At 52.6% G+C, this 13,862-nt stretch overlaps 1 protein-coding gene across 3 annotated transcripts in view; it reads right to left on the bottom strand.

The window, feature by feature from the left end:
- OPCML (opioid binding protein/cell adhesion molecule like) overlaps positions 1 to 13,862 on the bottom strand; it is a 502,991-nt gene that overhangs the window by 18,981 nt on the left and 470,148 nt on the right. For all 3 annotated transcript variants that reach the window (XM_060017094.1, XM_060017093.1, XM_060017095.1), the window contains one exon: positions 146 to 283. In XM_060017094.1, the coding sequence (XP_059873077.1) occupies positions 146 to 283 (138 nt within the window). The remainder of the gene's footprint in view (positions 1 to 145; positions 284 to 13,862) is intronic.

Below are 13,862 nucleotides of genomic sequence, written 5' to 3'. Positions count from 1 at the left end.
GTGACAAGCACAGCAATCTGATACTGTATTTTCCTGCTGGAAACAACTTGGGTCTATCAGAAAATGACATTGCCATTACCTCTTCGTCCCCTCAGTCCCCATGCCCTCCTTTCCCCTGGAACTCTCTGACAGTGGGGCTACTCACAGTTGACAGTGATTTTTACTTTCCGCACATCAGGGGCAGCAACATCGTTCAAGGCGCTGCATTCATACTCCCCGGACTGGTCACGTTTGATGTCAGAGATTTCCAGGTATTCGTCCTCACTCACAAAGCCCTGGCCGTCTGGGAGGAAAGAAACAGACAGAGACAATCAAGAAACTGTGAAACCAGGGGCGTAACTGTACTCACAGAGCTTGGAAGAGAAGGAATACAAAAAGCCATAGAATGGGGGTTTGAATATCAAGTCAAAGATTCTGGACATTATGTTGGCCCCAAAGTATTTTTTTTTTTTTTTTTTTTTTTTTTTTGCGGTACGCGGGCCTCTCACTGTTGTGGCCTCTCCCGTTGCGGAGCACAGGCTCCGGACGCGCAGGCTCAGCGGCCATGGCTCACGGGCCCAGCCATTCCGCGGCATGTGGGATCCTCCCGGACCGGGGCACGAACCCGCGTCCCCTGCATCGGCAGGCGGACTCTCAACCACTGCGCCACCAGGGAAGCCCGGCCCCAAAGTATTTGAAGAAATTCTCTGCTTGCGTCTTGGATCAATGGATTTTTGTCCAAGTCACTTTAACTTTTCAGACCATTTGATAAGAAGGGCATATTATTATTTTTCTTACATGATAATTAAGAGTACATATGAAATACTGTAGCACATTAGTAAGCTCTGATATTCTTAAACAGAATTGTCATGATCAAAAATGTGGGAATAACTTTAGGGTATGTGAGTATGGACATCTTCATTTTTCACAATGTAGAGATGCCTTTGTACACAGAGTACAAACTACTAACTACTCGTAGAATGAATAAGTGACCATTTAACAGTTTGATACAGACAGACACAAAGCAGCTGGTTGGTTTCAAACTGTCCTGGAGAAGATAAAGTGGAGAATGAATGAATGAGGAAGCCCTTCTTGCCTGCTATGTAGTAGGTGCTCAATAAACATTTGCCAACATAAAATAACCCTGAGATCCCCAGAACCTGGGGTGAGGGAGCTCAGTGGGTGTAATACCCGGCTTTGTAGGACATTCTGGAGGCGTCATTCTCAGGCTTTTGGGAAGCCTGCAATTCATGATCCTGAATACTCTGGGGCTGCAGAATTGGCATTTCTTGCAGTCACCATTACATGCTCCTTCACAATCTGACCCCTCTGCTTGCAAAGAGGACAGACCTTCTGTCTTAAAACACAGATGTCCTGAGGCAGTCAAAGCACCAGGCTCCTGTGAAAACCCAGCCCACCCAAAGGCCGAGGAGAAGGTACAGCCATTTGCATTTCTTTTAAGCCTGATACCTGATTCCTTTTTATGCTCCCGACAAGAGAGCAAAATTAGTTTTCAGGATGATAAAAACACATTGTAACTTTTCTCACACCCCGTAGAAGCATAGCTGATCCAATGGTTGAAGTGTGGGCCCACGATGGGTTTGGCGCAGGAAGTGGGGTGTCATGGGGGTGGGCTGATGGGCAGACATGAGGCCACTGCTGTGGCATCCTGACTCTGCTCCACGTGGAAGCACTGGGGTATCCCTACCACCCTGCCCCTTTCCCAGGACACTGGCTTTTCAGCTCCCAGGGCCTCCCTTGCCCCCATCACCCAGCCCCACCAAGGTCACCGAGGTCACCCAGGCTCTACCTTCAGTGTCTGGATGTTGGTGATCAAGGCCCAACCCCAGAAGGTGTGGGGCTCCAGGCAAATAGGTAACAAACCGAGTCACTAGGAGTCAGCTAGGAGCCCAATCTCACGCTATTCTTTGAAGGAAATCGTGCGTCCGTCGGCCAGCCAAGCAGTCCACTTACCAGGGCACCCTCCTGGAACTTAGGCCGGTTGACAGGCCCCAGGACAAGCCCACAGGTGAGAATTTCAGGATCCTGGGAATCTGGTTGAACCCATGTGAGGACTGGCTGGAAGTCGAGGCGAAGGGGGGAAGTGGGGTTTGGGACAAGTCCACACTTCCCAGCCTGAGATCTGAGTGTCACTCCTGAATGGCACTGCTGGCCTGTGCTGGTCCCAGGCACCGGATGGGAACTTTGAAAATTCTGAGGAAGATGCTCCAGAGTGGGTGCCTCCTGGGGCCCTGCCTGTTGGGGTCTCAGGGTGGTGGTGCTGGTCATGACGCTCGACCCCAGCAGACATTTAATCACCCAGGCTGGTTCATATCTAATTCCTCAGAGCTTCCTCTCAAAGGAAGGATGTCAACATCCTCTCACCCTTTTTTCCTTATTTCTCTTAGACTTAAAGAATCTCAGAGTTGAAGGGGATTCTGAAATCACTTATTTCAGGACGTCTAATAAAGACAAAAATTGCCTCGCTCATTGAAATGATGCTGGTTGACCAATCTAAGTGGTTTTAAGGATTAAACAACAATAAAATCAGACAGACTAAAACGACTTTCCAGATTCAGTGTGCCTTTCTTGCGGTAAATAAATACAGCAGGATGGAAAGGATGGCTCTCTCCTACTAAGACTCCATCATTCTTTCAAAATGTACCGCAGTGTATTTGCCACAGGTAATTAAACCCCCTGCACTTAACCAAACAAATGAGCTGTACCTACAGTGGGGCCGGCAGGGCACTAGCTGTACCTAGTGGGGCCGGCAGGGCACTAGCTATACCTAGTGGGGCCGGCAGGGCACTAGCTATACCTACAGTGGGGCTGGCAGGGCACTAGCTGTACCTAGTGGGGCCGGCAGGGCACTAGCTGTACCTAGTGGGGCCGGCAGGGCACACCCCAGACCCCAGGAAGCACCTGCTCTAGAGCATCTTCCTCAAAACTTTCAAAGTTCTTTGAATTGGGGGAGTTGGGGGGAATTGCTAGACAACAAGGCCACCCTCTGCAATGCGGGAATTGATCTTCACTATCTGTACTGCTGTTTTTATGGACTGTTATGTGACAGCAAAAAAGGGAGGGAGGAAGGAACAGTGTCTCACATAAAATGGGGATCGTTACGATAATACTACCTCATTAAGTGAGAAAATGAATTTTGTCAAGTTCTATAAAGTAAGTGGTTCTCGGGTTTTAATTTGCATATAAATTCCTCCAAGTTTTTACATCTATATCTATAGATAGATTCTGATGTGGTAGGTCTAGGGTGGGCCTAGGGTTTTGCATTTCTACCAAGTGTCCTAGGATTTCCGTGCTGCTGGCCTGGGGCCCACGCTCTCCACCAAGTGCTGTTCTCAGCCCGTTCTTACTCACATGTGCATCTGGGTCTGTGAGGGGGTCAGCGACGTTTCCTGCCTGCCCTTTGCGTTGAGATCCTCGTGGAGCCGGCATCTCAAAAGACACCCTCTCTCTGGAGTTGAGAGCTTTGCTGGGCACACTGACGCTGAGGATGTGGACCCCTGAAGCTACTTTTCCACTGAGTCTTTGTGATCTTACTGCAAAACACGCGCCCACTCGAACCCAGCTTTCTTTGCTAAGAAAGGGAAGATGTTGACACCTGTCCTCACCTCAAGTCCATGGAAGGAGACGGAGATGCTATTTTCTTAATTGCTTTGAATACTGGGTGAGATTTGTAAAGCACAAACAGTCTAGGTTGCTAAAGGCCTGGAGACCTAGGAAACTGCAAGGTGGAATGCTTTCCCTGCCCTCTCCAGTTCTGGTTGCGACGTAAAATCCTGATTCCATGCTGCGGAGAAAAGGGCAGGAGGGAACAAATGTTTGAATCCTGTTTGCTAGGAAGGCAGACTGCTGACTGGGCGGGGGAGGCAGGGGGGGACCACAAGAGGGGGGACAGGAAAGGAGGGAGGAGGACGACGAAGGATGCACTGGTGCAAGGAAGGAAAGAAAGGCAGACGGGGTGCTCTGGGTGCCATGGGAAAGGTTCTGAAGACACATTCAAAAGGGACTTGAAAGAACAGAAAGCTTCAAGTCTGCCCCGCAGTGTTGCTTAATGGTAAGAGGTCCTGTAATAAGCCAGTAACCCAGAGGCATGTCACCCTGCCCTGTGCATTCGGACAGCCCAATATAACATGACTGGAAGCCAAAGCAAGTGGGCTCTGCATCACTGGCTGAAATATATTAAAAAATGCGGGTTCTTTCTTTCCACGGAGGAGCGCTTTGAAGAAGATAAGTTCAATCCACTGTATTAGGAAGATTAAGATCTGCAAGGATACAAATGGGGCCATTTATCAGGGATGGGGGAGGTCCCTGGACTCGGACCCCACAGACGCAGGTCTCGTGCTTGGGGAAGGGCTGAGCCGGCCCCATAGTTCCGTGGGCACAGGGCGGCCTCTTCTGCAGGGACACATATTCCGACCTAACAGTCACGGAGCGCAAGGAATGAGCAGAGTGTCCAAGAGCAGGGTCTGGGCCATCTCAGAAACGGGGGAGCAGGCCACCCCTGGGAAGAAGGGTCCCTGGCCCGGCCGGCTGTCCCCGATGAGACCGGCGGCTATCTTACTCATCCCTGACAGTGAGAGAGGTGATGGGCTAGATGCCGTGGGTGGAGAGGATGTAGAAGGCAAAGTCGTTGACTTTGGGTGGTCCACGATCTCATGAGTCCAGACCTGCAGTGCTTTATGTTTTTTCTCCCCAGGCTCAATTTTTCCATTCTTAATTGCTTTTAGACCCCTTAAGTAAGGCATGGTGGGTCAGAAAGATTTATTAGAGACGGAAAAAAACTAAGCATTCAGGGATGAAGAGCTCGAAGAGGAAGTCCACAGTAAAACCCGGACGCTTCCTGACCCACTTCTTCTTTCTCCCTTTTCATCCTCATCCTTCTGAGCCAGCTGTTTCTCAGCCTTCACTCTGGGCCCAATTTTCCCTTCTTTTTTCCTCAGCCAATTCCTCAGAATTATAGAGCTGGAAGTACCAGGGGGGTCAGAGAAGTTAGCCTCCCACTTTCCTGGATGACTGTCCCTGACAGAGTATCTGCCCCTCCACGGGGATGTCCCCAGGGATGATTCCGGGGGTGGCCTGTTCCTTTGCCTGACTGTTCACATCATTCAAGAAATCCTCCCCAGTTGGAGGCAAACCCTGCCCGGCTTCTCCCTTTGAAATGATCAGAAGTTGCTAGGGAGGTGCCCCATCCCCTCTGCCCTTCCTCATCAGCCACGGAAAAGCTGCCGCTCTGTCTGGGGAAGATGCTTTGAGGTTAAATGCCAGCACCTGTCACAGCTTTTGCCATGAGACCTGTCAGGAGGTGACTCACAATGGCACATGCCTGGGGGCGGGCGGCCTAGAGGAAACGAGCCGGGTGGGGGGACCATGGATGGACAGAGGCATCAGTTCAGGGAGGCGAGAGCATCGGGGAGGAACGGCCACGGAAGGAGAACACAGATGAGCAAGAAAGCGGGGGTAGAGGAGACGCGGCCAGAAGGAAGGCAGTGGGCGGGGGGGGGGGGGGGGGATGGAGGCCCCGGGGGGCAATGGACTCACACGGCAGTGCTTCTGGAAAAGCCAGAAATCCGCTTCCCTGCTGCCCAGCAAGAGGGGCTATTACAGACGATTCCTACTGATGCCGACCTTGGAAACTTGGAATCAAACACCTCAACAACCACGTGCATGCCACTGCCCTGCTAGACCACACCTGGGCTTTCTGGTCGACCCTGGGAAATAAACAGCCTCTCACCCACTCAGCAAGCAGGGCAGCCCTCCGAGTGATCCAGGAGCTGAAACTACTCCTGTGAAGAGTGCACGAGGCTCAGGGAAAAGGGGCGTTCACTGGAAGGCTGTGTATCTGCCGGAAACCCTGCCCCCGGGGGGTTCGGAGCCAGATGAGGCCAAGGGAGGGGAGTGTCTGAAGCCGCCCTCTCCCTCTGCTGCTGTCCCTGAAGGTGTGAGGGACAAGACAGACGTTGTCAGGAGTGCACATGGGGGTGGGCGCCCAAGTCCTGTCCCTCGTCCCTCTCTCTCCAGGATGCTGGCCCATGGAACATAATTGCAGAAAATGAGCTGCAGGCAGATCAAAACCTCAGCTTCGGGCTTCCCTGGTGGCGCAGTGGTTGAGAGTCCGCCTGCCGATGCAGGGGACGAGGGTTCGTGCCCCGGTCCAGGAAGATCCCACATGCTGCAGAGCGGCTGGGCCCGTGAGCCATGGCCGCTGAGCCTGCGCGTCCGGAGCCTGTGCTCCGCAACGGGAGAGGTCACAACAGTGAGAGGCCTGCATACCGCAAAAAAAAACAAAAACAAAAACAAAAAACCTCAGCTTCATGGCTGTCAAGGTGGCCTGCAATCTGGGCTTGGCATCCTAGGCTGACCCAGATCTTGCCCTTCTCCCTGTGAACCCAAGACAGCTGGACTGGTGCAGTGCGAGGCCTCAGCCTGAGTAGGTACTGCCCACAGGCCCCAAACTGGACCTGAGTGCCAGGGCTGCCTTGAAATGGAGAGTCCGGGGTTAGGAGGCCCCCTAGAACCAAGCGGAGTGTCTGGGGAAGGTGATGGGATCAGCAGTGCAGCCCTCACTCGTAGGCCATGGTCTTGTCCCTGCTTAACTGTCGGAGCAGATAACCTCATCCATTACCCGGGTCCCCCGTCTCCCACAGTGAGGGGGCCAGGACTGATGGCATGGGAGAGGAGGTGGGAGCTGCCTCCCCCTGCTTCCTAGGGGTCCCCTGGCGTCCTTCTCCATCACACACCTGACACAGGAGCCTCCTTCTTTCAAAGGACAGAAACCTTAGAACATGCTCGAGGTGGGAACCGGGGTGAGGTTCAACACTGGGGATAGCTGGGCTCACAGGACCTCAGCCGCGAACCTCAGCACTCGCTGCCCGTGTGGTGTCGTCCGCTCTCAGCTGCAGGCACACCGAGAGGGAATGACACCCCTCACTTCTCTGACCTCTTTGTTTCTGCATCTGCTCAGGCTGAACACGCAGCATCTGTCCAGTCAGTACGTGATGGCTCGGGGGTTGGATCCCAGAACGCCCCCAGCTTTCCCTCTCTCCTCGCTCAGTCTCCTGTCTCTGCTGGTCTCCTCTGCACACTCTCCGTCCTCCCCAGCCCCAGCCTCTCCCTACAACACCGCGGGCAATAAGCAACTCTGGGCTCCCCGCCATTAATGCAGGGAATGTGGACACGGCTCTAGCCATCCTTGGCTGCCGCCAACTCCCAGACACATCCCTTCCCCACACCGGACTTCACGAAAAGTGTGATGATGAACCCACTGTCTCATTTTCCCTTAATTAACATGAGCAACTGAACTGTGCTAACTCCATTCTGGTTTGGAGACGGAGCCGCTGGGTCAATGTCTCATTTGCTGGCAGTGACAGAAGCTCTTTGTGTTGGGGTCTGACGACTTTTCTCTGCCTGTGGCCTCAGGGACCTTCCCCGAGGGAGGCTGACAGTCTGCTGGCTAATGACGGGATCGGCGGGTCCCTGTCCCAGTTAACCGGGCGTCTAGCGGGGGAAGGAGTCCCTTAGTACTGCTCCCGGAGCTGGGGCTCAGACGGGGGCCTGGCAGGGGTGAGTTTCCCAGATGGTTCCCATGCTCTGACGGGACAGCGGGGGATAACACGAGGAGGGAAGGACTCTAGTGACTGGGGCTGTCCAGAAGCACAGACTCTGACACTGGGCTCTCCTTACCAGGAGGACCAAAGCCAAGATGCAGAGGATACGACGGCGGGGCGGGCAGGAGAAGGGGGTGTGGAGAGCCTCTCTGAAGGGAGGTCTGGGAAGGAGGGGGCCTGGAGGTATCCAGGGCCACAAGGGCCCATCAGGATGACCAGGGAGCACGTGAAAGACAGGCTGTTGGGCTCGTGCTCACAGAGCAACTGCACTCCTGTGGGCGGGGCCCTGCATCAGCCCCCGGCAACCTTCTAACCACTGGACTGCCAGGGAGGTCCCTTGGCTTGGTTTTCCTTATGTTCTCTCTCTCAGATGCGTTCATGAGATGTAGGAAAAATCAGCACAAATCAGAGATTTTTGGAACCTAGATGATACTGTTGACCCAGAGGGAAGGGACCCGAGTGAGTGCCAGAGAAACAGCCAGGGTACCAGCGGGGATGCGGCCCGTGCTCTTTAAATGAAAGTTCAGAATGTGTGCCGGAGAGAGGGGAGAGGAGGTGGACACAGACAGACAGACAGACAGACAGAGAGAAAGAGGATGCAGAAGGCAGAGAGCTGGGATTTCATGCACAGGCAGACAAATGGCTGAGGACAGAAGCTTGAATCCATTTGGAGAACAGGTTGGCTGACTTGGATTAAAAACGTAGCTAACATTTATATTCTAAAAAGTATCTAAATATAAACAGACATAAATAGTTCAGACCAAAATGTAGAGGTTGAAAAAAAAAATCCATCACTTTCAAAAGCAGAGCTTACACAGCTATGTTATTGACAAAATGTTAAGGACATTTGAAAAATTTCTGTTACATGTTTTCCACTTTTATTACTATTATTTGCACTCTGAACCAACAGGGTTATTTCCGTGTTAACAACTACATAGTGAAATGAGTTATGTGCTTTATTCTAAATAAACTACTGCTTTAAAGAAAAAAAAAGCTGGTAAGCAGATGCGTGAGATAGTGCTTCTTCCATGTATGTATGTCTTCAGACAGTTTGACCTGACCTTGCCGGCATCAGCCTACGCGGGCACCACTAGTATCCCAGACCCCGTTTCCCAAAGAAAACCGTATTTTGGAGAAATGCCAATGCCCCGGGGCCAATACAGCCAGTGGGTATCCAACACCAGTTCCCTGAGGACACTTTAGCCACCTGACTTTTTGAGCCCATGGCAAACCCTCCAGGGTCAGAATCTGTGGGGGGACAGGTGGAGTCCAAAATCTTCAAAATTATTTCTATTTTTTCTTTTCCATTACAGTTTATGAGAGGATAGCGAATACAGCTCCCTGTGCTATACAGCAGGACCTTGTTGTTTATGCATCCTGTATATAACAGTTTTCATCTGCTAACCCCAAACTCCCAACCATTCCTTCCCCACCCCCTCCCTCTTGGAAATTATTTCTAATAATAGAGCAACGTAAGAGCGAATGCTTTACCTCTCGCTTGCTTTGGGGGGAGTTAAAACTTTCCTTCCACGCCACCTGCAACGGCTCAGTTCCCCGGGGATTGATGTATTTGCACAGTAATGCCAAACACACCTTTGTTATTTTTATAGGTGGGCGACTGTATTGTTAGATTTGCCTGAACAGTCCCAGTTGACACCGGTCTTCCCAGTGTAATTACCGACAGTCACCTTCTGCTCTCGGTAGTGTGCTGGTCTGGATGATAAGCCCTGCAGCCCAGTACGCCCCGCTCACAGAAAGGCCCCCATCAGGCCCCAGGGCTGTGCCCACACTCACGCCTGTACATCCAGCAAAGAGGCGGTGATTGGGTCCCAAACAAGGTCCCTTGGCTGTAGGACCCTCCTGGACGAAGGTCAAGAGTGGTCCCTGGGCTCTGCTCTCCTGGAGCTCCAGGCGCACCAGCTGTGTCTTCTCTGGGAGAACAGGGTGAGAGGCCGAGTGAGGGGTCAGCACTGCAGCCCCCGGCGGGGAAACCCAGCAGGGGCTCAAGGGCCCGAAGTCCCGGTGGGTCAGAGACAGGACGTGCACCTTCTGAAATGCTGTGGACAGCCCAGGGCACCGAAAGCAGCCCTATTATTTGCACTCTGAACCAACGGGTTTATTTCAGTGTGGTCATTTCCAGGCTTTTTGGAGGAAGAGCACAGCCGTATTTCCGCAGATGAGGTCCTGATGCAGCCTGACTTTTCCTCCTTGTTCCCTTTCTTCTCTTTTCTTCTCTCCTTTGTCCTCTCCCCATGTTAGCCCCCGAGGGCACGGCTGCATGGCAGTGATGCTAATTATCACTGTTCATTATTAATATTTGTGAAATCCTTATATTCGCTTCCAGGCAAAATGCCCACGAAGCCAAGCAGCCCTCGGCGTGCAGGCCACGCCGGAGTCAGCGCCCACGTCACAGAGCAGGGCCTGGTTCCTCAGCATCAGGGGAGACAGTGCCGCTCAGCTATGGCGGGAGCTGGAAGGGGAGGGCTAGGAGCCCTGCGCTCAGAGGGCAACGCCTCTGCCCGGGCGAGGCAGGAGCGCTTCCTGTGATGCGGGGGCCCTTTGGAAACTTTCTTGTCAAGGACTCTCCGTATCTGCACCTCGAGCTATTTCTAGGCAAGTCTGTCTCCCACCTGCCATCCAGGCTGGACTCTTTATCAAGCTGACCTCTCACCAAAGGCATCGGTCTCCTTGGCCTCCCTTTTTAGCCTCATCACCATAGAGGTCACATTACACGTGACCTCCTATGACTCTGGGCCAATCATAGGAATAAAGGCTGAAAACCACTGAATCAGACATCAGAAGACCTGGGGTCTACCCTCTGTGTTGCCACTAATGGGCTGTGATTTTGAGGAACTGTTTTTACCATTCCAAGTCCCAGGTGTTAGGGTTTTTTGTTTTTTTTTCTATCAAATAGCACCAGATGACCTCTAAGGCCATTTGTAAATCTCATAACTTATCAATATGGGCTATGACAAGGAACCCTAAATAATTCTTTAGTTCCTGAAACTGATGACCATGGTGTTGATGGATAGAGCTCCAACCCCAGGAGCTCAGGGCCACTGGCCCCTAAGGAAACATTAGAAGGTCCCTGCGGCCGGGCACGCGTGCTGGGGAACCGACCTAGCCGCCCGCGCTCCGTCTGGGGTCTTGACGACGCAGACCCAAGGACAGAGACGCCGTGTGACTTCAAGGTGGCCCTCATCTGTCACCATGGTGCGGCTGCTCCGTGATGGGGAGGAGAGAGGTTCTGACAGTTATGAAGGGCTGTGTGTGTCTGGGGGTAATGTCTCGAATTAATGGAGAAAATTAATAATTTCCTTTCCCTGCCAAGACTCCTATTCACGCCAATTTTGACAAGTATCTATTCTTTTTCCCTCCTCTAGATGGGCAGATTGGAATAATGTCTTACAGGTATAACTAATAATCCCCTTAGATGATTTGTGGCCCATTTGCAAAAGTGCACTCCAAATGCAGGACAGCGACGCGCTCTCTGCTTTCTGTCCTCCCCGCCTTCGCAACGAATATCCCTCCTTCGCTACGTGGCTCACCTCCTGACACTTCCCAACCAGGGAACAGATGCTGGGCAACAGGCGCGGGGAGGACCCCGTGCTCGGGACCACAGCCCACCCCTCCCCTGCGCCTGCAGAGCCAGAACCAGCGACGGCTACGCCAGACAGACACAGCCACGGGACCTGAGGGGCCCCACGATGGTTAGTGTACGTGGCACCTTGACATGGCTCCGGGCCGCCCGGATAACTGGTAACTATTGCTGGGTGTGTCTGCAAGGGTGTTTCTGGGGAGATTAGCATTTGAATCTGAAGACTGAGTGAGGCAGACGCCCTCACTAATGTGGCCACCTCATCCAGGCCTTGGAGGACCTGAAAGGAACAGAAGGGCGGAGGAGGGCACATTCTCTGTCCCTCTTCTCCTGCCCTCGGACAGCTGTACTCCTGGTCCCCAGGCCTGCAGCCTCAGGCTCTGGGACTCACACCAGCAGTGTCTCCCACCTTCCCCAGCTGAGGGCCCCCGGATAGGGAGCTACACCATCCGCTGCCCTGGTTCCCAGACCTCTGAATCCCAGACCGGCCTCCGTCACCGGCTTCCCTGCTCCCCGAGCTTACAGACTCGAGACATGGGTCGTCTCGGCTTCTAACTATCCAAGGCAGATCCTACAATCAATCTGGTCTTACCCGTCTCTATGTTTAATCGGTTCTGTTTCTCTGCAGAACCTGATGAATACAGGCCTAGGGGAAGCCAGAGGCTGAGGTTCTGGTCTTGGCTCTGCTACTAATTAGCCCCGAGCTCAGGGAACCCACTTCGCTTCACGCAGCCTCCATTCCCTTATCTGCAAAGGAAACTGGCATCGCAGGTCCTAGGTACTGTGCCATTCCTGACTTTATTTGTGGCAGTCTTTCTAAGTAGGGTTGCTGTGCTCTTAACACCAGTCTCTGGACAGCCTGACGATTCTGGGTCATGCCTTCTGGGTGAAGGCATGGATCCTCTTTCTACCCATGAAAGCTGGGGCTGCCTCTGGATCTGGAAGGCTTGGGACCTGAAGGCTCAGGCACGGGCTCCCAAGCCCCGGCAGGCCCCTCCCCAGGCCCCAGCTGTGCCCTCTCCCTGCCTGCCTTTGTTGGATTTCCTCACACTTTGTGGTCACATATGTGGTCACATATGTTAAACTGTTTCAAGTTTAACACCTCTTACCTGGGAAGGAAGGAGAGTCCTGAGAATTCCTAGATGTTTTTCCTACTGGCTCAGATTCCTGTGTTAGTTTTGTTTTTGTGACCTTAGGGGGCATGGAGCCTCTGCCTTTTTGACAAACAATGTCAGTTCAGGAGATAAAACCAGGGAGGCCTGTGGACTTCCCTGATGGTCCAGGGGCTAAGACTCTACATTCCCAGTGTAGGGGGCCTGGGTTTGATCCCTGGTCAGGGAACTAGATCCCACATGCCGCAACTAAGAGTTCACATGCCGCAACTAAAAAAATCCCACGGGCCGCAGCGAAGACCCAACGCAGCCAAACAAATAAATACTGAAAGAAAAAGAAGTAGGGAGGATTGTAAGGGTGACTGGGATCCAGGGGCAGCACTGGACCGAAGGATCCTGGACAGAAATGGAGAGGTTGGGAGGTGGTCTTTTGTGTCCCTCCACAGCGGGCAGGGCCTGGAGCCTGTAGGTGACAAGTAGCTGGACAGGTGGTGCATGTAGGTTTCCAGGACCACCCTGAGAGGGAGATTCTGAGAACGGGTCAGGATGGAGTGTCAGCTAACCTGTAATGTGACCCTGACTTATCCTACTTATATGCAGCATTAGAGGTTCTTTCAGTTACAGAATATTGTACCCTGATGGTAAGTCCTGGAATCGATGTAAGTAACAGTTTGGTATGTACCTGGTTCACATATCATACACACATGAACACACAGATACACACATGATATGCGTGCATAACAGCAGAGAAACAATCAATTGGGAAAGTAAAATACGGAGCCCTTCCAATTCTGACACCAGGTCCTGACACCGAGCAACTCCGCACCAGCTGGGTGTCCTGCAGTTCAGCCCGCTTCTGACGCTCTCTGCCTGGAGCCCCTGCAGGACTGTCCCCCGACCCCCAACTTCAGATGCCAAATGCAGGTCCAGGTTGTGCTCTGTGCTTCTGACCGACTGGCTCTAGATCGGAGGGTCTCACGACCCCCTCCTTGGGTTTGATTAATTTGCTAGAGCGGCTCAGAGAACTCAGGGAAACATTTTACCGACTTGATCACCGGTTTATTATAAAAGGATATAATTTAGAAGCTGCCAGCTGGGAGACACACGAGAACAAGGTGCAGAGAAAGGAGCCTCCGTGCCCTCTGAGTCACCGCTGTCCCTGAATCTCCACCTGTTCACCAACCTGGAAGCTCCCCGAGCCTCCTTCTCTTGTTTGTTTGCTTTTCACGGAGGCTCCGTCATGTAGGCATGGTTGAAACACTGGCGGTTGGTGACTGAACTCAATCTCCAGCCCCCGGCCCCTCCCAGCCAGTCATGGGGGCTGGGGGCGAAGACTGAACGTTCCAACCCTCTAATCACAGGACTGGCTCCCCTGGCAAGCAGCCTCCACCTTTAGTGTCATCCAAAAATCACCTCATACACATCACAAGAGACACCTTTCCTCCCATCAAAGGAAATTCCAAGGGCCTGAGAAGCTCCGTGCTAGGAACTGGACAAAGGCCAAATAAATATTTGTTGTTATAAATCACAGTACCACAGCCATCCTTTTCA

The sequence above is a fragment of the Delphinus delphis genome, chromosome 8 (assembly GCF_949987515.2).
Source record: "Delphinus delphis chromosome 8, mDelDel1.2, whole genome shotgun sequence".
Classification (NCBI taxonomy): Eukaryota; Metazoa; Chordata; class Mammalia; order Artiodactyla; family Delphinidae; genus Delphinus; species Delphinus delphis.
This window is presented reverse-complemented; position numbering and strand designations above follow the sequence as displayed.